The following is a 22,983-nucleotide window of genomic DNA, read 5'->3' on the forward strand; positions in this document are numbered from 1 at the left end:
CCAAATTTGAAAATGCTCCAAACTAACAACAACCCTTGCCGTGTACTTGCCACGAATATTCTAACCTCATCTAATATTTCTTGGCTTGCGACCCACAGTTCGCGGTCGGTCGTGCCAAAGTGTCTGCCGAGATGCTCACGTATGCCGGTAAAGGAATAAAATAAAGTAAAGTGAAAATGGCAACAGCAACAACAAAATTGTGTACAAACACTCAGCAAGCAGAACAGCGAAAAACATATCAACAACAACAATAATAACACAAGCAAACAAAGATTGAAATTAAAATGACAGTTAACATGGCAGAACCCCCACACACACACAAACATAGGTGTATACTGGAAAAAAGTAACGGCGCATAAAAACACGTTACAGCAACAACAAGTGCATGCACAACAACAGTAACAACACTAAAGGCATCGCACAAAGTGTTGTGTGAGCAGCACTTGAGAGCGCATCAGAAAGCGCGCGAGGACGTTGACTTTGAAGCGACAAGACAAGCAGGCAGCAAGACAACAGAAAGAATGCGCTGGCAGCAACCAGCACAGCATTCATCAGCTGAAGCAGGTGTTTAACTTGAAAACAGCTAGTCAACGGCGACGCCGGTCGGACATTAGTGTCTAATAGGCAGACCAAAGCATATATGTATTTGTTGTTATTGTTTTTGTATTGTTTTCTGTACTTGTGAGCCGGTGTTTTTGTTTGGGTAGTGAAATCATTTCATTGCTTAACGTTATTGTTGTGGTTGTTGTGTGGCAGCCAAGTTGAATGACTGAACATTTGAGGCATAGATTTCGGTTATCAAAATTTAAAAGAAAAAAAGTTCTTTTTGTCTTTTTTGTCTAATTCGTTGCTTACTTTTCCTTTTTTTTAATTTTATCGCTTTCGTTTCTGTTTATGTCCCCAAATGCTATCAGAAAATGCGTGGCGAAATTGTGCGCTTAGGTTACGTATACGCCATGTGCGCACTACTCACACGTCGCTGCCAGCGCCAACTCACGCACTTATTGTCAAAGCAAATAGCCTTATCTGTCAACTTGTATCTAATGTGATCGCTAGCGTTTAGTTTGCTGATTTATATGTTTCCGTTATATATATTTTTGGATATTGTTCTGTGCACCTGGGTGTGTCCTTAGGAATAATTCTTTATTTTTTACCGTTTCTTTCTTATATTCACCGTTTAGTAGCAGCTGCTTTTAGCGCCGTCCAAGTGAATTAGTGTTCCGCTCAACTATGATGTTTATACATGGTGGCATGCCACAAGCGCAACTTGTATGTGTCACACCTTTGGGCTTGACAGGCCGCCTATAGCAGGTTAATGGCAAAGCTGGTGTGTTTTTCTCTTTGAGCTGATAAGGCTTTATACCTTTGGCGTTGCCTTTATGAATGCTCTCTCTAAATGTATTTAATTTAATTACTTTTTCGTGAATAAAACTTCAAAATTTCTTTTTGTTGCTAAATTCACTTTGCCTTTGCAATAAACACAAATTGTTTCACTTGAGCTTTTTATGATGGAAGTATACTGTTCGATTTTTTCATTAATGAAGCAAATAATAAACTTTAAATGTATTCATATTATCTTTTCTATTATTCCCTTTTGTTATAGAAACTTTTCTTGTTTTTAATACATTTTTATAATCTTGATTATTTAGCACACTATGTAATTTAATTTCGGCTTAATTAATTAAATTGTTATTATTTTAATTTTTTTAATTTAGTTTTGACTTCATAAACCGTAATAGTGTTGGTTTGAAAACTAGTTTTAATTTTTTTATTGTTTCTGTTGGATTTAAATTTTACTTTTTCAATTTAGTTTATCTTTTTCAACAAAATACAACTAATTTATGTTAATTAACTATAATAATTATCATTTTTACACGTGCTTATATACTTTTAAGGTATTTGGCTTAATTTACACTTATTTGTCAGAGAACACAAATCTCAATATATTAATTTTATTTATTAATTAATTTTTTCAATAATTTGATTTAATTTTTTTTTAATTTCAAAATTAAATTAATTTTTTATCTAATTTCAAAATTAAAATAGTTTTTTATTTATTTCAGGCTTAATTTAAATTATTAAAAATTTATACTTTTAATTTAAGTTCTAACTAAAATTAAATTATCATTTTCTTTTGTACGGCTTTATTTCTTATTTTTAATTATAGTGATTTTTTATTTGAAGTTATCTTTTATATGAAATATTTTATTAAATTACAAATTATGGTTATAATTTTTCATTAATTTTTTGAGATAACAATTTTATAAAAGCAAGAAGTATTTCAATTTTTCAAATAAGTTTGCAATTATTTAGTTATTTCTGGTTGCTTGGTAATATATAATAAATTTAGCTTATATTACATGTATTACTCATTTTTTAATTTGAAATTTATAACGCAATTTGGATTTAATTAATTTTTATTGTTTTCATTTAATTTTCTTTTTTTCTAATTTTTTTAATTTGATTAAATTTAAGTTAATTTGATTTCATGTTTTTATTATAGGTATCTTAATTTTTCATAAACAATTTTTATTTTACTTTATTTTATTTTTTTTATTTTATTTTATTTATTTTATTTTATTTTATTTTATTTTATTTTATTTTATTTTATTTTATTTATTTATTTTTATTTTATTTTATTTTATTTTATTTTATTTTATTTTATTTTATTTTATTTTATTTTTATTTTATTTTATTTTATTTTATTTTATTTTATTTTATTTTAATATTATTTAATTTCTTCATTTTATTGAATTTTCTTTCATTTTGAAATTTTTCTACCGTTATTTCACTTCATTTTCAAATAACCAAGTAATTCTCCATTATTTTCAGCACACTTTTCTAATCTTTTTAATTTCCCCCAAAATCACAGCGAATTTCCACGCGAGCAAAATGCAAAATTGGAAATTCTCAATCGCGCAACCGGTAAATGATAAACAAGCCTTTAACAAACCAAAACACACACACATGCACGAAGCACCGAAACACTTTCCAAGTAGCATTGGCAACAGCCAGCAGCGCAGCGAGTGTCCGACGACTGTGATGCGTTCAGGCGCGCCGTTAATCTTTTCGTTTCCGTTCGGTTGCACGTTTTAAGTTTGAATGCGGCCACGGCGCACGAAAAGCGCGCCTTCAAAGCTAAAATGGCAAATGCAAAGAATGCACACACACACACATTCACATGCATGCATGTAAGTATGAGCACAATACACCAATACAGCTAAGTGTATGCAAATGGCTAAAATGGCAAACAGCTGTGTGGCACGTTTCTGTGGCGTCGCACACAGGTAAACAGGATATTATCAAAAGCATTTATCAATACGAAGGGCGGGAATGTGTGCAGACAGACATATTTGCATACATGTGTAAGTGTACAAGTACTTAAGAGGCTACTGTTGCGCCAACATTTAATATTTATCATATGTTAATGGAATGTTAGGACGGTGAGACTTGAAGTTAGCTTAGTCATCTACCCAACGAGAAAAGCTCACACTTTCGTTGCGCAACGCGACTATAAAAGCTTTAAGGATACTGCAACCAGAAAGCTTTTATTGCTTAATTAAGTATTTACTGGAAAGGATTTTTAGCAGAGACCCAAACCAACAACACGAAAATTTACTTTATGTAAGTACTTTTATTCAATTTAATTATACCCTTGCAATATACGAGTAAGAGTTTACATCCTGATGAATGCCTGTTTGTTCGTCCGTCCGTCCGGGCAAGCTGTATATTAACTAAAAATTTAGATATCTTGATAACCTTGGTATGTGTGTTCCTAGTACAAAAAATACGACGAGTTTGTAGATGGGCGTTATCGGACCACTGCTACGCCAACATAACGCCATTAGCCGAAAAACTATAAAGTTCCATAAATAAACACTAACTTAAGCTTGAAGTACTTAGATATCTCCTAAACGAATAAAGCTACTACAAGCACATTTACCCAACTCAATGTGAAAATGGTAGAATTCGGATAATTACCCCGCTCAATTCCATATAACGGTACGACTAAAAACTACAAAAAGCGCGATAAACCAATAACTAAATATGCCAGAGACGTTGAAATTTACCTCCAAGATAGTATGAGAGGGCTTCATAGGGAAGTCACATATCTTAGGACCCGACCGATCGATTTCTGTTAAATTTGGTGCGTAACATTCTTCTCATATTCATATGTCGCTTGGAACATACCTATGAGAGAAGCCCCCGATATCAAAATTATGCTTGGTGACTTTAACGCCAGGGTGGGCAAAAAGGTATCTTTGGCATAACGGTCGGTAAATTCAGCCTCCACGAGAAAACATCCCCAAGTGGGTTATGGCTAGCCGACTTCGTCGGGGCCTGAAGTAAGATTTTCTGTACTATTAAATTCCAGCAAAGGAAAATTCATCAACCTGGCTGTGTCTAGAAATAAAAGCCACTAACCAGATCGATTATGTTGTGATAGACGGAAGAAACATTTGAATGTTTTAGACGTACGTATTCTCTGAGGTCCTAACATCGATTCTGACCACTATCTCGTTGCAGCCCGCCTCTTTGCAGCAAAAATCGCACGTCGACAAACACAAGGAAAGTTCAACGTCGAAAAGCTGCAATCACAACAGACAGCCGAACGATTTTCTACTCGGCTTGCACTCCTGCTCTCTGAGAGCACTCGTCAACAACTCGGTATAAGGGAACTGTGGGACGGAATTTCAAACTCCTTACGTACAGCTTCAACCGAAACCATTGGTTTTCGGAAAATGCAAAAGAACAGCTGGTACGATGAGGAGTGCCGTGTCGAACTGAAGAGAAAACAGACTGTATACCTCACAACGTGACTAATGGTATATTAAAATTATCGAGGGAACCCTTCTCCAGCCTGCTGAATAGCAGTGAAAGCATAACACCAGGAGATAGTGAACCCGATCGATGACGAGCGGACGTTGAATTGCCCGACCATGAAGAAGTTCAAAATCAATTACCCGTCTGAAGAAAAATAAAGCGCAGGGAGCTGATGGATTGCCGGCCGAGCTATTCAAATACTGCGGCGAAAAACTTCGTTGAGTATGGTTGGCTAAAAGCATATCCGACGTTTGGAATTTAAGTGTGCTTTTCCCAATCCACAAAAAGGAAGACCCCATAATCTGCACCAACTACCGTGGAATAAGTCTCCTTAACATAGCGTATAAGAATCTATCAAGCGTATTATATGAAAGACATCCAACAAACTGATTGGATCTTATCAGCGCGGCTTTAGACCTGGAAAATCACCAACTGACCAGGTATTCACCATGCGCCAAACCTTTGAAACGACCCATGAAAAGATAATCGATACACACCACCTCTTCGTCAATTTCAAAGCTGCTTTTAACATCACGAAAAGGAGCTGCCTTTATGCTGTTATGTCTGAATTTGGTATGCCCGCAAAACTAATACAGCTGTGTTAACTGACATTGAGCAATACCAAAAGTTTGTGGGTTTGCAAAGGACCTCTCAGAGCTGTTTGATACTAAACGAGGTTTCAGACAAAGTGACTCTCTATCGTGCGACTTCTTCAACCTGCTGCTGGAGAAAATAATTCGAACTGCAGAACTTAATCGAGCAGATACAATCTTTTTTAAGAATGTTATGAGAGAGGATAAAGAAACGAAGCAAATGGGTCTGGTAGTGAACGAAGGCACGACGAAAAATTTCCTGTTATCAAAAAAAAAAAAACAAAAACTATCTTGGACTTCGCTACCACTTCACTGTTGACAGTCATAAATTCGAAGTCGTAGATAAAATCGTCTATCTTGGAATCAGTATTAAAACCAAAAACAACGTCAGACTCGTAATTCAACGCTGAAAAACTCTTGCCAATAGGTTCTACTTAGGACGGAGTAGGCAATTAAGGCTACTCGGCCTCGCTGGCTAAATCATGTCGTCCCAGTAGATAAAAACACTCCAGCTCTGAGAGCATTTGAAGAAGAGGAAGACCTCCACTCTGTTGGAAAGAGCTAGTAGAGAAAGGCGTTGCTCCACTCGGAGTCTCCAATTGGTGTCACACAGCGAAAAAGAAGAATGGCTGGCGCCGTTGAAAACTCGGATACAAGGATAGAAGCGGTGTCTACGCCAATAAAGAAGAAAATAGAGCTAAAAATCTGAATATTATCATTATTTACAAACATTTTTTATGCAAAGGAAGTTGGAAAAGTGAATTAAAATAATGTATTTTCTTGTGTTCACCCTGCAAAAAATTATTTTGCTTTTATTTGTAACTGTGTGTCTTGTGAAAATTGCGAAGAATGCACGCAAAATACTGAGTGATATTGTGACTTATTCCCTACGGTGTTCTTCAAAGGAATTCTTCGAATATTTAATAACACATACGTATATATGTATATATTTAAAATACTCTCAAGTCAATACAAATTTTTCAAACTACTAAAAATAAAGTAAGATAGATCTAAGGACCTCCCTACTATGCAAGCATTCAATATTTTTCAACAGCTGTGACCCATCAATGGTTGGCTACGAGAAGCCGCCACCGAGTGATGATTTGTTTATAATATTTCATGTTGTTTTTACTCAAAAACTATCTGACGAATACATATATATGTATATACTTGTATATGTATATGTATGTACATAGGTAGATATGCATATGTGTTGTTTTAAAATACCAATTTTATTTCGCCGAAGGCAAACTGAAAATGCAGCAGTTGAGCGGATAAAAATGTCAAACTTTTGCGTGCTTTGCTTTGTTGTCCGCCGAAAGTTGAGTTGCACACTACAAACAAACAACCTATACACATATATATACTATATATACACACATATACATTTTTGGCAGTGTGTTTTGATGTTAAATTTATTTCGAAAACTATTTTAGTTTGGCAGAAAATACAAAACCATATTGACATCTGTCAGAACAAAGCTTAAATTCGTTTTAAAGTGGCTTTGTGTAGGAAATAAGTTTAGAATGTGGGATATTAAAACAATAGCATAATAATAGCAACTTACCTTTATCATCGCCGTTGCGTGCTGACAATTTATTGATCTGTTTCAATTCGGTCAGCGAAAGCTCCACGGCATCGGCGTGTAATTGTAGGTTGTTCTTGGACTGTAAAGGAATTGAGGGTAAAAGAAAAGTAATTTAAATAATAAAAACGAAAATAATGGAATTTGAAATTATCATCGAATTGCAAAAAACAATTTCAAAAACTATTAAAATTTAAAAATAAAATTTAAGAACATTAGGTTGTTCCTAAAATATCATATGCCACATATTTGTTTTTTAGCAACTGGATTCATAACCGATATATGTATGTATAACAAAATAAACATTAGGGACCTACACCATTTAATAAAAAATTATACTCAAATATGCAACTTTTTAACCTAGTATATAATATTAAATAATTAATGAAAGCAAAATTTATAAATATTACTATAGCGAAATGAGGGTTTAGGTTTAGGAGATATGCTATTAATATTACATTTCATATTTAAGTGTCACCCTTATATGGGTTGATATCTCTGTATTGACAAAGATGCATCAAACTATGAAAAATTTGACTGTTTGAATAAAATTATTTTTAAGTTGTTTTAAAAGCATTATGGAAACGGAGGAAATATGTATGAAGTGAGAATAAGGCTACCACTCCATTTGTAACAAAAACTATTGTTAAAACCTTAGAATGAATGTCTGTGATGAAATCTGTTTTAGCAAACTTTTTTCAGAAATATTTTTTGAGCAGTTGAGAGTTGCCACTTAATTTTAAGTTAAAATTTAGATTAAAAAGATAAAAGTGAAAATTTTAAAACACTGTTTGTGTGAAAATGTTCAACTTTTTTCAGAAATATTTTTTAAGAGAGTTGCCACCTAATTTTAAGTAGAAATGTATGTATATTAAAAATCTCTAAGTAAAAATTTTAAGTAAAAATTTAAAATAAAATAAAAGTGAAAACTTTATAAAAATATCTGTGTACAAAATTTCAAATTTTTTCTGAAATCATTTTTGAGAGAGTTGCCACCTAATATTAAGTAAAATTTTAGATTAAAATAAAAGTGAAATTTTATAACACAAAATTTCAAATTTTCCGTAAACCTTTTTTCAGAGAGTTGCCACCTAATTTTATGTAAAAATTTAGAATAAAATAAAATAAAATTAAAATTTTATAACACAGTTTGTGTACAATTTTTTTTTAATATGTGAGTTTAGATATAAACTTTAAGAAGGTTGCCACCCTTATACAAAATTTATTAGCCCCAGCAATGTAATAATAAATTGTTGCTTTGAAATGCGGTTGAATATGATGGTATTACTAAGTAGTTGATTGCATGGGGTTGCAATCTTTAAAAAAAATTGAAAATATATAACAATTTTCAATTCCAAAATTATGTTCCATAATTTGCACTATAATTGATTTGAGAGTTATTAATTCATAAGTGAGTTTAGACTGGGTGCAATATTTTAGTGGGTATGTATATCCATATACTTATGTTGTTACATAAATAAATCTCACCTTTTCTATATCAGCCATCATTGTAGCAGTCACCTTAGGGCGCTCTTCACTTTTGCCAATTTTGTTCACGATCAATTTCAAGTCGTCGCGACGATCCTAAAGTGATTTAGAGATTGATTATGAGAAATTTGTATTTGAACAAATGAGTTTATAGTATATGTATGTATTAGAGCGGGTCAATATCGTTGCTATATAATTGAACATGCCGGAAATGTTCTACGGATCATTCTGATTAACTTTGCCAAAGAGTTTGTAAAACTAGTTTCGATCCAGCCATTTTTAAGGCGAAGTTTAGAAAATTTGAATTGCCGGTTATATGGCAGAAGATGGTTGTAAGATATAGTGATCCGATCTTGCCCATTCCGACAAATGATCAAGAGAATATGAAAGTGCACCTATATAATGAATATCATTGGAATATCTTAAAATCTGACGAACAAATTTTTAAGATACCTAAAAATTCGCTTCGAACTAAAAATCGCTGGCTCGAAACCCATAGTCTTTTAAACACGCGGTTTATTCGTTCTTTTTGGCTCCCTGTAAATCGACCCGCTCTATTATGTGCATGTGTTTATATGTTTCTATGAAAATACGTATGATGCGTGATGTAAATTAATTAAAATTTAATTTCAGAATAACAACAAGAATATGAGTAAGCCGCAAGGAAGCTCCAACCAATCAAATATTCTGTTTAATTTTTTTGCGCATCTCTTGCGTATAAATTTCAAGCTCCTGTTTAATATATGCAATGAAATTGTCTGTGTATGTGTTTCTTGTTCGTGGCTTGAGTCGGAACTGACAATTTGCGTTAACCAGCAGAACTGCATTTTTGTGCTGAGCGAATTGTTGCTTTATATATTTATATTATTATTTATTATCATTTATTTTAAGCTTGTAATTTTTTTGTGATTTAATTTATTTTCAAAATTGATTTCACCAACTCCATCGCTTTTTTTTAAGTGACGGTCTGGAAATTTTATATTCCATTTTGGTCTTATCTCTTGCTGTATTTTTAAGATATTATTACGGCTTTCATATTTTACCATAAAATTTAACTTCACATCTAGAAAAAAATAATTTAATTGCCTATTTTATAATTATTTTTATTTTTGCTCCCTATGCCCAAGTTCTCTTGGCGTGTAAAACTAAATTAAGAAAGAACGCGGTGTGTACTTGAACTCAAAGAATAAGGAATTAACTCAAAAAAAACTAATGAAACACAGATTTTTTAGGAACATTTTGGATAAACAATCATAAACTGACGAAGAGCAGAAATAGGTTTTTATGTAGAACCCTCCAACAGAGAATATAAGACAAAATTAAATATGGCAGTTCTGAGCTATTCAGCAAACTTCGGTAAGAGAGTAAAAAAATTAGAGATTCTTTCAGGGATCCCCTAGTTTAAAAACTTCCATGTATATTTGATGCACACCCTCAAAAAGAAAAAAAAACAATATTGATGAAAAGACGGTAATAACATTTCAACTACATAAGTGTCTTTGGTACTAAAAAGAGTTTTATATATAGAATTATGAAAGAACACAAATCAAGGGAAATATCACTATTTCTAAAGAGAAATTTATTCTACTTTTAGTAAGCGAGACGAAAAGGAAAGCTGAACTGAAAGTTCAGAAGGTACTTAAAGACACTGGAAACATCTTATTTGTACAAATATATACACTTAGTTTGTTGAACTTTAAAACACAGACCATAATGAGTGATTCCAAGATCTTCTCGGTGAATAATTTGAGGAATAAGTGAAACTGTATGTGATTTTCATATATATACAAAAATTACATTTTGTGCTCATTTTTTGTTAGGTTCCATACCCAACCGTCAAAGAAACTACTACACTGCATTTAAGGGCAATCATCAAGTATGTTTTTTGCTTTAAGGTCAAAAAACAAATTTTTGATACTGACAATCTGCGCCAACTACCGTGGGATAAGCCTCCTCAACATCGCAGATAAGGTTCTTTCGAGCGTACTGTGTGAAAGATTAAAGGCCACCGTCAGCAAACTGATTGGATCTTATCAGTGTGCCTCTAGGTCTGGATTATCAACAACTGACCAGATGGAAAAGACCCGTGAAAGGAGAAAAACCACACTAAAACCGCCAAAAATGAAGGTAATGCTCAGTGCATTTTTCGATATTCGTGACTTGGTGCATCATGAATTTGTTCCGGAAGATTAAACGGTCAATTAGGAGTTCTGTTTGGGCGTATCGAGGCCTTTGCGTGAGAAGATCTGACGAAAACAGCCGGAATTGCGGAAGAACAATTCATGGATTTTACTCTATGATAATGCATCGAGTCACAATTGTTACCGAATCTAAAGCCAAAAACACAATGAATACTAAAGATCAATCATCATATTCACCAGATTAGGCTTCGTGGGATTTTTCTTGTTCCCCAATTTGACAAAATAATTATTGGTGAACAATTAAATATTTTGAGTTTTATTTACAATAATCGGGTACTTTTGTATATATCAGAATGTAGTTATATACATATTAAAAGGGCCACGATAATTTAAGAGTTTTTAGTAAAACCAAAATCACTTATACTTATACGAAAAACTTGTGGTCACTGTACGTTCAACAAGTCTTCCGAATTAATTTCATCCCTAATTATTCTTTATTTTTTATTTATCTATTATTTAATTTTTTTTATTATTTTTAACTACATATTTAATTTAGGGATTTGTTTTTGTATAAACTGCACATTGTGTCTTTTTATAAAGATTTCTCTGAATATTTTACAATTTTTAAATTTTTTCTTCTACGGTTTTCATCACTTCTTGCTATATACTAGTCAATCGATGATTTTTTCTTTTAATTAATTATAAATATGTAATGTGATATATTTCAGGTGACGACATGGAGTATTCCATACCAAATCGACCACTTTTGAACCCGACCCCTTTAGATTTTGCTGAAACTTATCCATCCTTTTCTACCCTTTGAAAAACATTTTTGAGAATTTTTACAACCTTTTTTGTTTTTTTTTTCATTTTTGAAAATTTGACAATTTTTTTTAAATAAATAAAAAAAAAAATAAAAAAAATCGGCCCACTCCGGGATTAGCAGGGATAGTTATCAAATTAATTGTAGCTTTTTTTGAGGAAAAACCAAAAAAAAAAAATGGGGAACTTTCAAAAACTGGCGAACTTCCAATATAATTGATCGTGTTAAATTTTTAAACAAAAATTAAAAAAAGGTGAAAATAAAAAAGCCTTTTTTTGAAAAATTCATAACTTTTTTGAAGTTGGACAAAAAAATTTGAAAAAATTCTCAAAAATGTTTTTCAGAGGGTAGAAAGGGATGGAAAAGTTTCAGCAAAATCTAAAGGGGTCTGGTTCAAAAGTGGTCGATTTGGTATGGAATACCCCATATGTATTATTTGATTTTTTGTTGTGGTTCCCTTTCAAAATAGGACTCAAATTTTTGAACAAATGTTTTATGTATTTTGTTTCAACAGCGAATCTATTATTTGCAGAAAATGTATATTTAAATATTTCAAATACTTATATTCGATAATATTAAAGAAACTTGCAAAAAGAAATGAATATTTATTCCTGTTTTTTATTTTTGTTATTTTTATCATTCGACTTTAATATTTGTATTTTACATTTTCACTTTTCCAGCACTTATATTTTTGTTTTTATTATCACAACTTTTCTCAGATACATTCTTAAAACCATTTTCAATAAAAACTATTTGACACACAATATTTGATTTTTGCTATCGTTAACTTTCGCTTTCAATTTTCATCAACTTTTTCGATTTAGAATTTAAAAATTGGCTTCAAAAATAATAAATCATTTTTAAATATCTGAGTATTTTAAAATTTTCGGCCTTTCGAGCTCTTTAATCACGCCCACAAACACGCAACATAAAATTTATATTACTGCCACAACACTGTTGCACTTGCTGCGACTTCTCCGCGCGGTAAAATAAGCGGTTTAAACCACAAAACGTCTTTTGTTTACACTCCGGCACAAGTAGCACGATGATGCAACACTTTGTTGCAACAGCACGTCTCACTGTCTCCGTGACAATTAGCCTTTTTCAACGAAATCGATGTTTTCTAGTGAAAATATCGCGCCGCACTGAGTGCATTCGGCTAAAAAGCGGTCCTCACGACGCTCACCATCGATCAAATGAGGAGAGTCCGCGGCACGTACAGGAAACCGCTTGCGAGCGCCAACACTTCCCTCAGTTTACGTTTATAAACATTTTCATTTTCACTATGCCACTCTCAAATTTGTGGATCAAAAGGTAATAAAGCAACCAAAACTGAGATGGCCACTAAGAAAATCGATAAACAAACCGAAAATAAATAAATAATCAAGAGTTGTAACAGCGACAACAACACCAAATGAAACAGCATGTTGCCGCACCATGCGCTCCAAATTATTTTTTTACGTTTTGTTGTTGTTTAGTATATAATTAGCCGCATTTCGTTCGTCGCGGCACACCACCGCCACTTTGAGGCTATTTTTGGCGCACCCACCGCAGCCACTTGGCTCGCTCGCCGTCGACTGGCGCACGACCGCCCGCTTTGGGTGACTTAGTGAAAAATTTGGCAGCATTTGACATTCAAAGAGTCCGTCCGTAAGTAGTGCGAGATAAAATCGCCATAATATTTAATATGCCAAAAATGTATTAGAATACATTAGAAATGCCAGAGGAATGCACATAAACACTCATATTCAGCCATACCTCATAGTAAATTGGACTGTCACAGACGTAGTCTAGGTACACTATAACGACTTAGTACGAGTCCGAGAAGAAAAATTACTATAAGTTCTGAGAAAAGACTGTTCTGTAATCCCTAGAGCGCTGATATATCTAGCTCAGCCGATTCTGAAGAATATCTTTTATGGTGCAAAGATACAGTTATGTCAATTCTAACCGCGTTTCAAGATCGAATTACTTCGTAATTTATGGAAAACTTTTATATGGGTTTTATCTATAGTAGAAGATCTGCAAAAACGGACAACTGATCAACCAGAACTGACTAAAAATATCAGATTTCCTGTTGAGTAATTCAATTGATGATTCCTATCACACCGGCAAACCTTAAATGCAGGAAAATCTCGAACTACCAAGGTTATTGATTAATACTTGAATTATGAGTTTGCTTGACTGCGACTAAAATTGAGGATCTTCTTTCCTCCATATTAAAATCACTGATTAAGGCAAAGTAGAGACTAGTATCAACGTGCTCCGAAACCATTACAAAAGTCTAATCTTTACTAAGGGAATTACGATTCTAGTTTATATGAGTACATTTTCAAAGCGATAACAAATGCTGGGTCTATGCTTGTTGAGTGAAATCTAGAGACAGGGGTAGATTAGGGTAACAAAGGCCATGCAAGCTAACCCTTAGTAAAATTAATATTGACGATTTCGTCGTTTACAATGCTTTATTAATCAACAGTAAGGTTTTGGATTACTATTCGGAGCATTTTCAAAACATTATTTTAAACAAAAATCGAAAAGATTTGGACTTGCATAACAAGTGCATAGAAACCTGTATAATCGGGGCCTGTGGCAACTACTGAGGGGTTTCGTCCAAATTTCTACTACAAGAGTTATACGACGATCTGCATATGCCAAGTGTGTAGTGAATTCATTCATTCATAAAGTCACCTCTAATAGCCACCGAAAGCTCAATTTTCTTTTTATAGGCAGATATAAACTTAAGGGAATCTTTCCTTAACATTGTATGTTTACATTTGGGATATTATTTGACGTACTAATAGCAGATAATAGCGCAGGCAGTACGTTAACGAGTACTCACTTGTTTGATAAGACCCACAAACAAAGAAACAGGCTGCTGGAAAGAGCTATTCGAAAGAGTCAAGATAATACGCAAAAATATCACTGAAGTCTACGACTAAAAACGATCATTAAAGATGGTGGAAACTCCCTTCCAAAGGTACTACATTTTCATACTACTGGGTTGATAATGTCTTGTAAACACATTTACCTTTATTAGTCACATTCTAAGCTAATCCAGTTATTGCTAAAATTACATCCTAAATCCAGCCAAATAAACCTCTGATTTCGCACCTAACAGCAATCATCTGATTAATGTTCGGCAATTAATCAAAACAAAAAAGTACCGTAAGCTAAGTGGTGGCGCTTTTCATTCATGCCACGAAATCACCATCGTCGTCACGCTTAAATGCTCGACTTTACGCCTAAATTGTATCGGAAGGCACGCATTTTGGCACTAAATCAGCATTTTTAATCAACTAATTTTTTGTAGAGAATCGCCAAGCAACATAAGAGCAGAAATACATATAAATAAAGAATAGCATAAAAACATAAAAATAAAAAAAATAAAAAAGTGACAGCTCGGTTGGCAACTGCTGCAGCAGGAAGTGCTGATTGCGTGACTGCAACTCTTTGGGTAGGGAGTTCGATTCTCATTAACGGGAAAATATAAAAATGTTTAAAAAAAGAGGAGAAGCGAGGAGAAATTTTAGCAAAAGTGTAAATTCGCAGCGTCTAAAATTTACTTTCGTTTATTGTTTATAAATTTAGAAATATTTGGGCAAATTTTGAAACATTTATTTCCCTAAATTCTTTTTGCTTAATTATTGAGGGGCTGTTTAGAATTGGCCTAGAGGGACGAAGGAATTCGTTGCGGTCTACTCTTTTTAACTGGATAAACTGTTTTATGGATAACTAATGATAAGAGGACTTTTAAGAAAGTCGAAATTCGGTACAAGCCCTCACTTAGCGTCATAAACGCCCATATGGTTCGTGACCTAAATCAAAAACCACCCTCAGAGAGCACAATCCCAGTAGCGTTAGATTTGTCATAAGATTTTAACACAGTCAATCTAACAACGATACCAGAAGACATCGAAAAGTTTCTTATTCTAAGTTAAAAAGTGGTTGACCTTAAACTATCTGAGGAATCATCCGCCCCGTTTCGAGTACAAAATTCAAAGTTCAGAAGAATTTAACAGAAGGTTCCACAGATGGTGACCTCTTGCCGCTACTGTCTAATTTATATATTTCGCAACTTCTTCAATTTCCTTCACCTCGTGAGCAGATGGTTTTACAATATTGACGTAGGGCAATGCAATCGATGGCTTGTATTCGAAAATAAATAGCTATCTCACAGAACTTTTCTCCCCACAAAATCTGAACCGACTATATTCACTAACTGGATCTCAATATCACAGCCGATGGCTTTCAAATTTCGACTGTCAATAAATCTAAGATATTAGGCATTACATTTGACAGCCTGTGCTTCTTTACTGCTTATACGACCGCGAATATTACCAAAGTACAGAATCGCAACAAAATCTTTAAGTCACTCTCTGGCAGCTCGTGAGGACAGGACAAAGAAACATTGTTGGCAGCATATAACACAATCGGCCGGCTGGTCATTCACTATGCAGCACCGATATGGAAATTGCAGACGAAGAAGCTTCGGACGGGTCAAAATACTGCACTCCGTACAATTACAGGATGTCTTTAATCGAACCGTCACATAGTGCGGCCTGCAAGCTGCCAGTAAGGGAACACAATTCCTATCCAAGCAGTTTCTGCTGGGATGTTGTCGCATCGAACTCCGCGCATTTAACAGCTCTTTCCTACGGTCCAACTCCGTCGAAACAGTACGTTTCTCGGGCTTACTGATGACAACCAACCTGAACCTTACTACCCAAGCAGGCAGTACGTAACCTCTACAACAATCACTCTCAAAAGGCGACTGAAGTATAAGGAACCTGTTTGCAAGATGTAGTTGCTTTGGGAATTTTTTGGTTTAAAGTTCTAAGGTTACAAATCTGCATATAGAGCATTATAGTCTTGGCATAACAAACAGAGCCTTAAAGGAAGACTTAGAAACTTAAATTATTCGCAAAAATATACAATACGTGCTTAAAAGAAGGGTTATTTCCGGAAGTCCAGCGATTGGCTCTACTTTCTAAATCATAAAAGCTTCCCAAGGAACCTTCATCATATCGACCACGATTGGCAAAGTGTACAAAAGCATATTAAGAAACCGCTTGGAGTTAGCAATCCAGAAAGCTGACGGATCATCAGAAAGACAATACGCCTTTATGTGAAGGCGTCCACCATTGACACCCTATACAATGCAAAATGTGCAATAAGTGGGAAAAAATGGAATGGTGGTACAAAGAAATATTTCGCAGATCACTCTGGATGTGAAGACTCAGCAAAGTGGGCAAACATAATCAAGGCTCTGTATGACAAACGCGCTCATTAATATCTTATGGAAATCATTACGAGCTATTTTGAAGCCAGCGGCTTCTATTTGACACTAATTGATACTGATGAAGGCACCAAGAGTTATTTTATTTCGAGTGGAGTACTGCAAGGCTCGGTTCTAAGCCACCTTCTATGTAACCAAATGTATGAAGGGGTGCTAAGAAGAAACCAACGAAAAGACGTATTGTGGTAGCAGTGGCTAAACACCTAGATGACCCCGGAGCAAATGCAATGAGTGTATAAACGGTCTGCGCCCAAGGTTCTCCTCAATAAGTTTAGAATTGGCTGCAGACAAAAGAGAGAAGTCTTAGAAAAGTGTATATCTCTCACCATAGGGGAGTGTGAGATTCATTCACAGCCACAACTAAAGTACCTGGGAGTAATAATAGATGCAAGGCTTAAATTTAAGAATCACCTGGAAGACACTGCATATAAAGCAAAAAAAATCCTAAACATTTTATCAAGAATAATGGCAAATAAAGGCGGCGTGCGTTCCAGTCGGCGATTTTTACTCCCAAAGGCTATGAGATCGGTTGTGTTATATTCGGTTCCAATATGGATCCAGGCGCTAGGCATCAAAGCATATGCCAGACAAATAAGCACAGTGCAGTGCTGATATATAGCCGGTTACAAGTTACCAGAACTATCTACAGGAGCCAAAAGAAAAGAGAGAGTCAAAAGCTTAACAATATGGCAGCAGCGGTGGCAAATTTCACTCAAAGGACGGTGGTGGAGATTGGGACTTTGATTTTCACCTTACCCAAATACTAAGTGGACATGGGAGCTACCTGTGCAGATACTAGCACGACATTAGTCCGAATTGTCTGACGTGTTCAGAGTGCTTTGAAGACTCTGAGTATATATTATTTTATTGCCCCTGCTTTTTAAGTATAAGGGAAAAACTTAAAACTACAGTCGGTGGTAGTTTTACGGTGGAAAATTTGACCACACTCCTGTGTCAGCCCACTAAGGCTGGAAAGCTGTCAGCGAAGCGGCAGCCTCAATCAAAACTGAGAGATATAGTGCAGATTAGGCGTCCGTCCGTTCAATCAATAGAGGAGCCTTAAATGTCTTGTCACTTCCACGAAATAATACTTAATCAGGTGAGGGAGTCTGGAGTTGGGAGTAGGTTGGGTTTAGCGAATTAGAGTTCCGTACACCGACTTTTGATGACTACCCCCTACTTAAAAAATATGTCTTGGTCTTTAATTTTAATTAATTAGTTAAAGCTTAAATGTATGTCCATTCAGCTCTACCGAAATATTTTTCAAAAGCATTTTTCTATTGTGAAAGATCAATATATTGAAATCACTTTGTGTTGCCGTGAATGCTTTAAATTTGACAGCTTATTGGTTTGATGATTGAAGCCAGGTAATGGTGACTGCCAGAAAATTGCTACTTTGCAAGCAGGTGAAATATCTAGGTTTTTTTACTGCCCGAAATTTATGTTTTACTGAAGAGAGATGTTCCGGACTCAAATCTAAGAAATCGGCTCAAATTACTAGCATTCTAATAGGACGAAATTTTTACTTAGCACACCCCCAGCACCATAAAGCAAATACTTCTGGGAAGCACGCGATAAAAATCTTAATTTATAATTTTCTTCATTATGCAATTTGATACTAAACAAGTCCCCACGAAGTTTAATCGAAAGTTGTAAACAATTTGGTCACATATGTTCCATATATACAAAGGTATATAGACGTACTCGTGCAGTCATATCATCAATAAATAATGATGTGTAACCGAGAAAGCCGCATTTAGTTCTCTCGCCCGACGCCATCTCCACAAACTCTCCTTATTTGACACCTCTGTTGGTGTAGAGACTCAAATTAAAAAGTTATCCGTAAAATGCAGTTGGAATGCGGAACCGCAAGCGTTGCTCTGCATGTGGCACGCGGCACACAAAGAAAGCATACTCATAAAATATATTTACATATGCCTTTGTGCGTGTGTGTTTGCGCGCAGCACTTTGAAACCACTATTCAAATTTACGAAACTCTTAATTTCAATAAATTTAAAATATTATGCTTACAGTTTGAAAGCAACTGTTGCATGCAATTGTGTACTTACGCTAATCTCCTCTAGGCGGCGCTGTAGCGCCTCAATGGATGCTTTATCGTATGGCTTTTCAATCAGATCATTTATCCGCTTGAGACCTTTTGTGACGAGTTCCTCCAAATCGATGTTCAGCTTTTCGAGTGTGGAACGCGGACTGGGCGTATTGCTGCCGTCGATCGGTTGTGGCACACCGGGCACCTTGGACCTGAAAATTGTAGGTTTCGTGTGATTTATTAGTTAGTAGAGTTTCTAGTAAAAATAATTATAAAAATTAATTTTCATATTTTAACAATTTATAATGAAGATATTAAAACGATCAAATTTTCTGGAGATAGTCAGAAGTAGTTGAATCATATTTATAAAAAATAATAGTTTTAATAATTCTTAATAAGAGTAATACATATGAATGTATGTACATATGTACATATGTATGTATGTATATTGCTTGAATGGAAAAATCTTTACAAAAGCAGATTACATTCGCTAATAGAAAAAATACTTTTGAACACTTTAACAAAAAGTCTCCAAAAAGTGTAGACTTTTTTGGATATTTTTTAAACAATAAAAAAGTTTAAAATTTTTTTAGCTTTTATAAAACATCTAAAGATTGTATACTTAAGGTGATAAATTTTAAAACAACACGATACTCTGTAAATTTAGGTTTCTGAGTGTTGAGATGCAAAAAACAAAAACAACATGTACATACATATGTATCTGCTCACAATATCAATTCGTTTCAGGAAGTGTTAAGGAGTAAAATCTACTAGTTCAAAAAGTCTCCAAAAGTGGAGACATTTCTTTTTTTTTAAATATACACCAATCTACATATATGTATATACAACAAATATGATGTCTGTTGTTATTCCAAGAATAACTTTGATGCCAAAGTAATGTTATTGGTTCATTATCAAGAAGTAAATTGGTAAGAAAAATTGTTTTCATTGCAACTTTGAATAAGTTATGCGTGTGAGCTGCCTCTGAACAACGATGGTTTTAATTTTCTACACAAAAAATATATTTAAAGTATGTTATAAAGGTCTCCAAAAAGTGGAGAGATTTTTTTTTTGCATAAATTCTTATAAATTCTAGAGCGCGAACGCTGTGAATGGCAGTAATTCAAATATAATCAGTATTTGCAACGAATGTAAAACTCACTTGGCTTGCTGCACTTCACGGAACTTTTCACGTAGAATGATTTGCGTTTTCATAACTAAGCGCGAAAGATTACCCTGTTTTCCGTGAGTTTCCAGGACCAAGGAATCACCTTGTGAGATCAAAGTGGCGGCATCGGGCGCAATTAAAAGTTTCAAGTCCTCAATAGCGCTGTGCGGAGAAATACAGTAGTTCAAATTAATATATTTTTTTTAAATTTCGTGCTGCTGTTAGTAGTACAAAAACAAGTAATATTATTAGGTCTACATGTAAGTAAAGAGTTAAGATGAAAAACTTACACCTCTCCCTCGTTACACTTTTCGATCTTGTCCTTGGTCGCCTCCATTTTGCGTATCATATACTTGGCCATTTTGTCGAAAGTTTGCACACGTTGATCCAGGGGCGCGTTGTCTCGAAAACTGAGCGGGCTCTCGGAGTAAGGGCTCTTCAAAGTGATATTTGAATCGTCCAAAGACGGAGAGGTGGGCAGAATTTTGCTTTCAAAGAAATTGGGTTTCTTAGCACCGGGTGTCTCAATGCGACTCTGAGTGAATAAATTCAAGATAAATATGTTTAAGTAAATTTAAAATGTTGTGTAGAGTTCAAATAAATGCTTAAATAAATGATTCCTGAAAGCCAATCGTAACAAGCCGTTTAGTTGCTAGTGTAGAAACTGGTGTAAATGTTTACCGTATCACTATCGGAATCAAATGTTGGTGTCATTTCTAGCGAGAATCTCGGTATATCCTCATCATCGGAGAAAACCAAAGGTTCCAAATCGTAACCTGCCTCTTTGTCAGCACTATAAAAACTGTTGCGCACAGGTGAATCCAGCGCGCCCTCTGATACATCCTGAGCCTTCGCCTTCTTGGGCGATTGCTCTTCGTCCAAAGCGAGCGTAAGCTGACGCCAACGCTTCGGTTGTTTCGTTGGAGAATTATTAGACGACTCGTGCTCTTTAGCCGGCCGTTCGTCTTCATCCTCTTCCGAGTCGCGTAATATATCGCGCTCTTTCTCAATGCGTTTGCGCTTCTCATCGAACGAGATGCGTTGCTTCTCCACACGCAGGAACGGTGTGCTTGTGTTGAGTGGCACCGCACCGCGCAATTCTACGTCATCCAATAGCGGAGAGAGTGGTGGCTTCGGTGACTCACAAAGCGAACGTTTGCTTTTGCTGCGTTGTATTTCTTTGCCGTCCGCGTCAACACGCATCGAAGAATCGGAATCTTCAGAGAGATCGACAATTTGTACCGTCTCTACATATTCGGGTACAAAAGGCTCTACACTCTCTAAAATATTTACGGTGTCTACGATCTCACCGACCTGTGGCTCGAATTCAATATTCTGTACTGACATTTTGTCGTGTGGCAAATTTCGTTCGCGTACCTCCACGACTTTGGCGTGTTGTTCACCCTTACGGCTTTTACGTTTTGGTGGCTTAGCGGGCGCGTTGTCTGACGTTTCGATTGGTGTGGCTGTCGAGATGTGTGAGAACAGCGTGCTGGATTCTGCTAAACGGAATGTTTGTGGCGGCAAGACATCGGGTAAGACTTGTGTAACCATCGCCTGCTCTGCGGAGACATCCTTTGCTGGCGGCAATTCAACTGCCGTCTGCATTGGTTGTGACCGCTCATGTTTGGTCGGTGAATCGCCAGCGTTTTGTGAGTCATTTATGCCAGGTGTACGTGCGCGACGCTGACGTACCGTATTGCTCAATACAACAATTTCAACATCGGAGTCTGTATTTTCGAGTGCACTTTTGTTTTGTGCAGTTGATGGTGGTATTGGTAAGAGTGCTGCCAGCTCGGAATTTACATTAAAACGCGTTTTTAAAGCATCCTATGGCGAATAATAATGTGTTGGTATAAGAAAAACTAAAAATTATAACTCTCCAAAAAAATTGGAGGTGGATACTTTTGTTTTTTAACTGAAATTTTATTTGGTTGATTCTGTTATAGGTTTTGTACATAATAAAACGTGAATATTCATTTATTTCAAATTTGGAGACTTTTTAAATTTAAATTTTTACATTCATACTCAAATTTCATAGAGAGTTTATTTATGGTTGTTCAAGATTATTGCAAAAAACTGGAAACTTAAACTCTCCACTGCTATTGGAGACTTTTAAACCTTAAAATCATAGCGCGTATATATATGGTTGATCAAAACTAGTGCAAAAAACTCTGAACTGCAAGTCTCCACTGCTATTGGATACTTTTTGTAATGCTTCATTTTCATATTCTAATACATAGTAGCGCACGTTTTAATGAATGTAATGATTTTATACACGTTTTGATCGTTTTAGCGAATTGTTTACAACTCAACAAATCTGTCTGATAATTTATTGTTAATACAATTTATTGGATTAATTGCATAAATATATTTTATAGGCAACAATTTTTGCGTAGGACATTTACAATATGTTCTAAGGTGTCGTTAATAATCCCACGGCCGAAAGCAGTGTACAGTTACAACCCAAAATTTGCACCCATTACACGTTAAAGTCTACATAATTAACATTATTTCCATATTTTAAATGAATATACAGTTAAAAGTTCTATTATACATTGAAATGACACCAACAAATGTTTCCACAGCAGCTAATTGGTGATACGGTGATTGGCTTTGAGGATGAAGGTGGTTTTTAATATTTATTTATTTTTTACACATGGTATTAGGCTTTCTTCCAAGAGTTAATTTGCAATGGGATAAACTGATGAGTTATGGCTTTAATTTGTTATTGTAAATGATTATTGGTGCTTGGTTACTGGAGGGTTTAAAATGTTTGTACATGAGTGAATATGTAGGTAAACAAATGTAGGTATATATATATAAGTATGTATGTGTACAGGTAGTATGTATGTGTATATAATAAAATTTGTAAATATATGATACTTTTTTAATTCAATATACATATTATAGATATATAGTATATACATATATAATATGTACATATGTATATGGTTAATTAAATAATTTATTATTAAAATAATAACAAAGGATATATGTATGTATAATAAA

General features: G+C 34.8%; 1 protein-coding gene across 4 annotated transcripts in view; it reads right to left on the minus strand.

Annotated features, from left to right (window-relative positions):
• LOC120766809 (dystrophin, isoforms A/C/F/G/H) overlaps positions 1-22,983 on the minus strand; it is a 776,746-nt gene that overhangs the window by 675,344 nt on the left and 78,419 nt on the right. For 3 of the 4 annotated variants that reach the window (XM_040092514.1, XM_040092515.1, XM_040092516.1), the window contains 6 exons: positions 20,653-21,801; positions 20,262-20,506; positions 19,966-20,133; positions 18,823-19,015; positions 8,491-8,586; positions 6,985-7,084 (listed from right to left, as the gene is read on the minus strand). In XM_040092514.1, coding sequence (XP_039948448.1) covers positions 6,985-7,084; positions 8,491-8,586; positions 18,823-19,015; positions 19,966-20,133; positions 20,262-20,506; positions 20,653-21,801 — 1,951 coding nt within the window. The remainder of the gene's footprint in view (positions 1-6,984; positions 7,085-8,490; positions 8,587-18,822; positions 19,016-19,965; positions 20,134-20,261; positions 20,507-20,652; positions 21,802-22,983) is intronic. The other variant, XM_040092517.1, reaches the window with a different exon arrangement.

Source organism: Bactrocera tryoni, chromosome 1 (assembly GCF_016617805.1).
Source record: "Bactrocera tryoni isolate S06 chromosome 1, CSIRO_BtryS06_freeze2, whole genome shotgun sequence".
Taxonomy (NCBI): Eukaryota; Metazoa; Arthropoda; class Insecta; order Diptera; family Tephritidae; genus Bactrocera; species Bactrocera tryoni.